Genomic DNA, 7,265 nt, shown 5'->3' on the forward strand with positions numbered 1-7,265 from the left:
TATGACAGAGGATGGTGTCCCAACTCCCCAATCGGCCCTGCTCTGAGCCCGACCAGGGGCTGCACCTAGGGATTGGGCCTGCCCTCTGCCACCCGGGAGCAGGCCTAAGCCAGCTGGTCGTTATCTCCCGATGGGTCCCAGACTGCGAGAGGGCACAGGCCGGGCTGAGGGATCCCTCCTCCCCCCCTAGTGCACAAATATTTGTGTACCGGGCCTCTAGTACTACATAATAAAAGGGTAATATGCAAATTGACCCTAACAGCAGAACAGCTGACAATGACTGGTCACTATGGCACAAACTGACCACCAGCGGACAGATGCTCAATGCAGGAGCTGTGCCCTGGTGGTCAGTGCGCTCCCACAGGGGGAGCTCTGCTCAGCCACAAGCCAGGCTGACGGCTTCCAGTACAGCAGTGGTGGCGGGATCCTCTCCTGCCGCCTCAGCAGTGCTAAGGATGTCTGACTGTAGCTTAGGTCTGCTCCCTGCTGACAAGTGGGCATCCCTTGATGGGCTCCCGGGCTGCCAGAGTGATGTCTGACTGCCAGGTTAGGCCCGCTCCCCTGGGAAGCGGGCCTAAGCCCGCAGGTGGACATCCCTCAAGGGGTCTCAGACTGGGAGAGCGTACAGGCTGGGCTGTAGGATCCACCGAGCACACAGATTTTTGTGCACTAGCCGCCTAGTCTTTTAGTAATTTTTTAAAAATATATATTTTTTGGGGGAAACCAAGATGGCGGCATAGATAAACACCTGAAATTGCTGCTTCACAGAACCACTTCAAAAATACAGCTAAAAGATAAAACGGACATCACCCAGAACCAGAGGAAGGCTGGCTGAGTGGAAATTCTACAACTAGAAAGAGAAAAGTGCACTGAAACACACAGGACGTGCGGAAGTAAAGTGCAGAGGAATGGAGGCGCATGCAGAAAGGGCTGGCAACTGAGGATGTCGTCTTTTTCAATCACGAGGGAGACACAAGCTCACAACTGCTCTGAACTCCAGTTCCGGGCAAGTCTCTGGGGACCCAGACTCATACGGGAAGAAACTGGACTGTCTGGCAGTGGGCGGAACTCGAGGGTGCCTTTCTCTCAGAGGTGCTTGCAGCGATTACCGCGGGTCACTGAGACCCAGCGCCCTTAGGGCAAGATTGAGGATCAGCCATAGCTGTTTGCTCCGCCCTATTGATTCCCTGAGACCCAGCCCCAGCCAAGCTGTGCGCAGAGGCTTTTGCATATGAATGACCTGGCCCTTTGCAATCTAAAATTACCTAACGAACTGCAGCTGGGTCAGAGAGACCCAGAACATCCAAAAGAAAGCCCAAGGCCCCACAGCAGCTTGCATTGCTTCACAGCTGGGCCTCATTTGGGCATCTCCAAACCCCAAACAAAGAAGAGGAATCTGCAGATCTCTCCATAGCTCCTGCTGGGTAGCCTCAGACAGAGGCTAAATTAGCACCTCCTTAGAGATCCAAGAGCCAGAGTATCTTACCCTTTGCCACAGCATTGATGACAACATTATACTAAGTGAAATAAACCAGAGAAAGACAAGTACCATATGATTTCACTCATGTGGAATCTAATAAACAAAATAAACTAACAAACAAAATAAAAATAGATTCATAGAGAACAGACTGATTGCTGTCAAAGGAGAGGAGTTAGGGCCTGGGCTAAAAAGGTGAAGAAACTACGAAAAAAACAACTTCCCTGGCTGGTGTAGTTCAGTGGTTGAGTGTCTACCATGAACCAGGAGATCATGGTTGGATTCAGGTCAGGGCAAAATCTGGGGTTGCAGGCTCAATCCTCAGTAGGGGGCTTGCAGGAGGCAGCCAACCAATGTATCTCTCTCATTATTGATGTTTCTATCTCTCTCTCCCTCTCCTTTTCTCTCTGAAATGAATAAAAAAAATATATATATATCTATATTTTTTTAATTAAATCTTTATTGTTCAGATTACACTTGTTCCTCTTTTTCGCCCCATAGCTCCCCTCCAACCGGTTCCCACCCCCACCTCTGCACATATATCTTTATATGAGTATAAAAATAACTGATGTTTTCTTTACAAATTGGTATTATTTTTTTAAAGTGTTGAATACTTTGTCATGTTCTCTTTTTTGGGTTTCTTTCATATAAAAATTTTGATTGGGCCCTGACCGGTTTGGCTCAGTGGATAGAGCGTCAGCCTGCGGACTGAAGGGTCCCAGGTTCGATTCTAGTCAAGGCCATGTACCTTCGTTGTGGGCACATCCCCAGTAGGAGGTGTGCAGGAGGCAGCTGATCGATGTTTCTCTCTCATCGATGTTTATAACTCTCTATCTCTCTCCCTTCTTCTCTGTAAAAAATCTATAAAGTATATTAAAATTTAAAAAAAATTTGATTGGGGTTTTTTACCTTTAAACATTTTGTGAGTTTATTTCTAATGTTATTGTTCAAATGTTTTCTAATTTTCTTCTGCTTTTGTAAAGTTTTAATTTTTATTATAACATTGTTTCTTTTGTTTATTTTTAACTGTTTTATAAATTGTCATATGTTTAAAATAATATAGTGAAACCACCCTCTCCCCACACACACACATTGATCGCCTAACTCCAAACATTACCAAATCATAGCCAATTTTTTATACAGCTTCTGTATTAGTTTTCTAGGGCTGCTGTAACAAAAGTACAACAAACTGGGTGGTTTAAAACAACAGAAATTTATTCTTTCAAAGTTATGGATGCTAGAATTCTCAAATGCAGACATTGACAGGGTTGGTTTCTTCTGAAAATTCTGAAGGAGAATTTGTTTCATGCCTCTCTTTTAGCTTCTGGTGATGGCTGAGAATCCTGGTCATTTCTTGGCTTGTAGATGTATCACCTCAATCTCCACCTTCATCCTCATGGTGTTCTTCATTTGTCTCTGTGTTATATGGCCATCTTCCTATAAGGACACTAGTTATATTGGATTAAGGGCCCACTGTTCCCCACAATGACCTAATGTTAACCAGTTATCCCTGCAATTACCCCATTTCCAAATAAAATCACACCTAAGGTAGTGGTGGTTTATTAGGACTTAACATAACTTTTTGAAAGAGATACAGTCCAACCCATAGTAGCTCACCATCTGCACATTGATTGGTTGCCTCCCATATATACCCCTACTGGGGATTGAACCCATAACTTAGGTATATTTCCTGACCAGGAATTGAACCCTCCACGCTTTGGCGTACAGGAGGACACTCCAACCAACTTAGGCACTCTGCAAGGGTTTTTTGTTTTTTTCAAACCTGACTTCTTACGTTGCCTTTGGGTCAGCATAAACCACTTATTAGTCAAAGATTGTGCTTGAACACCCTTAGCTACTTCGATTTTAGTCCTTTGGTCATTTCATGTGTGTGTGTGTATGTGACTTAGATTTATTTTCCAAGGAGATCATCCCCAAGGTTCTCTTTTCAGTCCTTTCTGAGAGCATGCAGTCTTGAGCATGCACACAGTCTTTAGACCATCAGGTGTGAGCGTGATTTTATTTTTAAGTCTGAATTCTTAGGAGTTACCTTTAGAGTAACTTATTGTTCAGCCAGTTTTTGATCATAGGTTGCACAAAAGCCCCTTGAGCCTTTTTGTGTAATTTTGTGGCTTTAGGAAATGCTTTTAAATTTACCCCAAATCCCACTTCAATTTCTCCTGATTGGGTGCAACCTAGTTCATATACATAGCCTTTTGGACCCCCGATAGGAGTGTGATCTAGGAGGGCCCTTATTTGCTAACCTTCTGGCTGGAGCTGGTAGTTCTGTCTTAATTGCTCGCTCCCTAAGTGTCTTTGACTGAGCCCTTAGGCATGAACTTCTCCAAGGTCTGTTCCAAATGTCAGTCCTCTTAGGCAGAGCTGCTGAGTTATTTGTTCTTAAGATGCACAGGGCAGAACCTCTGCACTACTGCTCTGGAGCTGGAACTGGGGATAGGGCAGCACCCTGCTTTTCCACAAGAGTCACCTGTAGTTTGACAGGGTGCTAGGAGGAAAGGGTATAATAACCGCTGGCTGCTTATCCCTCCTAGCCTGTCCATTCTACTAGCAAGCGGGGGAAGGGGCGATAGGACCTCAGGATTCTTGGCCTCTTGTAGGTGGGAATTTATGAGTGGGAGCTACCAGGAATGTGTAGGATGATAGTCACTGGAGACCTGGCCTTCTCCGGGCAAATTTATACTGGTAGCCTTAGACTAGGAGCTGGGGTGAAAGGAAGCCCTCATCTTCTTAATCACACTCAACAGAAGGGACCTTTTATCACAGGAATCTAGCTCTGTGTGTGGAGGTGGGGTGGTGTCGATGGGAGCAGATCATGGCTCAAATGTCACAGAAACTGTTCTTATTGAAATTTAGTAGATTTTCTTGGATAAAATTTTCTCTATTGGTTGTATGTCTTAAGGGCAATTTTTAGAGACTTCAGAGTGCTGTTTTTCACCTGTGAAATAGTTAATTCAGTAGGGAAAAGATCCATGGAGCTCTTCACTCTGCTATTCCAGTAGCCTGGACATTGTATTTCCTGTTTTTTTTGTTTTGTTTTGTTTATAAAGACCCATTGTAATTTTAGAATGGTCAAATGATGGTATCTTCTCACTGTCAGCTCTTTGGAAGTTACCAAGATATTTTTTTTGAGGCCTATTTGTATATTTTCTCAGAATTTCACTATCTAAAATGTTACTATTAGTCAGCTCTGTCCTTTCCTTTTTTAATCTTCTTGATCATTTTTAGACTAAGAACATATGTTTAATTCTTCCATTGTAACTTGGGACTTTTTATAGGTATAAAATAATTTTTGTAATTCAGTTTAGTATGAATCCATATTTTTCAACAGGATTTGATATTCATTTACATGACTAGATACTAGGCTGTTTTGGTAAATATTGTTGAATGGTGTTATTTGGTGCCACAGTACATAGTGGGGAAATCTCTTCAGCTCTAAAAATTCATGTGATCCTATTGAAGTTGGCTATGTTATACCTTATTATTGTTCAGAAATTGGTCTCATTTGAGAAGTTTATCACCTGTGTATATGTAAACATTTTTTTATATACAACTTCTATTTAGCTGATTATTTTATTCATTATACAGATGCCTGTAGATTGCCATTTATATAATTCAGTCTTTCATGAAAAGTGGTACCGTCTATCAGCTATTTTCATTTGGGAAAAGGAAACAGATCGATGCCAGAGTTGCTGGGACTGTTCATTGGCTGATACCTCTTGGGGGCATCTCTGACCTTCATAGCTAAAGATTCTTGTGGACGGTTGGAATAGCCTAAACCTTGCTCACTCACATAGGACTCTTTCATCTCTTAGCTACCAACTACCTCTGTCAAACTCCTTTAGATGTGCTTACTTCCAGAAGAAAAGAAAGGCAAAACCTTTTTTTTTTACAGCTTTTTAACAGGAATCAGTGAATATTTTGAGGAGGTTTTAAGAACAAGGTGTGGTAAGGCTGTGTTTTGGTCTTTGGTCTCAGGCCTGTGAAGATTATTATCTTGCAGGGTTTTTGAGTCGGAGACAAAAACCCTTTCTGAAATCCTAGGTCTACTTATATGTCCTTGTTTATGTTTTCATATTTGTACTGTTTGTAAAAATTAGGTTACTGTCAGAAAAAATGAATTCATGTTTAGAAATAAAGTAGATTAGATAGCAAACCATGATCTTGACTTCTGAATATTTTCAGTTCCTTCAAGCTCTTGTAAGGTTTTGTTTTATTTTTGTTTTTGTTTCTGTATCCTAAGACTTGCTACATTTGTGATGAACAAGGAAGAGAAAGCAAAGCAGCCACTGGTGCTTGTATGACATGTAATAAACATGGATGTAGACAGGCTTTCCATGTGACTTGGTAAGTATGTTTTCATCATTGTACAGAAATGAGGAATACCTTGTAAATGAAAGATTTAGTTATGTGCCCAAAAATTATTTACAGTAAATTTTATTGGGATAGTTTTTATGTTTATATTTATTTACTATAATAAAGATAATTCTAATAATTGAACTTACCAGAGTGAATTTTCAGTAGATGGACGCTGGTTCTAATGTACTTTATTCAGTTTCCTTTTGTTTAAAATATTAGTTTTAGTTACCTACCCTTTCATTTGTCATTATGATGAAAAGAACTGATGTAGGTACTCTTAGTGCAGTGCCAGAAAGGATTTAATGAATGATAGTAGCATTTCTTTGCTGTCTTTGCTTTAAGGCCGAAAAAAAGCAGTTGCCATCATCATTATTATTACTACTAGAGGCCCGATACATGAAATTCGTGCAAGGGGCTCGGCCCTTGCAGCAGCCCGGCTGCTGCTTAGGCCCCACCCCCGGCCCACTGGTCGTTCCGTAAGGTCATTCCAGAAGGTCCAGAGGCCCAGTACATGGATTTGTGCACCAGTGGGGTCCCTCAGCCTGGCCTGTGGGATTGGGTCAGAACCGGCTCTCTGACATCCCTGAGGGGTCCTGAATTGCAAGAGGGCGTAGGCCAGGCCAAGGGACCCCACTGGTGCACGATGGGGGCCGGGGAGGGAAACGGGGAGTTGGCCAGTTGGGGAGGGGCCACGGGAGGGCTCCAGAGCGTGTCCTGCCCATCTTGCTCAGTCCTGATCTGCCAGACCCCAGCAGCAAGCTAACCTACCAGTTGGAGTGTCTGCCCCCTTGTGGTCAGTACACATCATATTGACTGGTTGACTGGTTGACTGTCTGCCCTCCGATGGCCAGTGCATGTCATAGCAACCAGTTGAGTGGCCTTAGCATATCATTAGCATATTATGCTTTGATTGGTTGAACAGATGACTGGACACTTAGCCTATTAGGATTTTATTATATAGGACTAGAGGCCTGGTGCATGAAATTCGTGCATGGTGGGTGTGGTGTGGTGGGGTGTCCCTCAGCCCAGCCTGCACCCTTTCCTATCCAGGATCCCTGCCTGCCTGATTGACCCTAACCGCCTCTGCCTGCTGTCCTGATCCTCCTAACTGCTCTCTCCTGTCGGCCTTATCATGCCTAAACACCTCTGTCTTGGCCCCTTCCACCGTGGCTTTTTCTAGAAGGATGTCCGGTCTAATTAGCATATTACCCTTTTATTAAGTGTAGATGGTTTTTCAGCATAAAATTTCAAGAGCAAAAATTATCCTAAAATATCCTATATAATAAAAGAGAAAAATGGTAATTGGCGTATGACGATATCCTTTTCATTGGCTAATCAGGGCTATATGCAAATTAACTGCCAACTCAGATGGAAGTTAACTGACCACAAAGATGGTGCTTAATTTGCATAT

At 42.9% G+C, this 7,265-nt stretch overlaps 1 protein-coding gene across 3 annotated transcripts in view; it reads left to right on the forward strand.

Annotated features, from left to right (window-relative positions):
• The window catches only part of MLLT10 (myeloid/lymphoid or mixed-lineage leukemia; translocated to, 10), a 239,114-nt gene that overhangs the window by 73,872 nt on the left and 157,977 nt on the right, over nucleotides 1–7,265 (forward strand). For all 3 annotated transcript variants that reach the window (XM_006759926.2, XM_015561466.1, XM_015561467.1), the window contains exon 5: nucleotides 5,739–5,842. In XM_006759926.2, coding sequence (XP_006759989.1) covers nucleotides 5,739–5,842 — 104 coding nt within the window. The remainder of the gene's footprint in view (nucleotides 1–5,738; nucleotides 5,843–7,265) is intronic.

This window comes from Myotis davidii, unplaced genomic scaffold (genome assembly GCF_000327345.1).
Source record: "Myotis davidii unplaced genomic scaffold, ASM32734v1 scaffold376, whole genome shotgun sequence".
NCBI lineage: Eukaryota > Metazoa > Chordata > Mammalia > Chiroptera > Vespertilionidae > Myotis > Myotis davidii.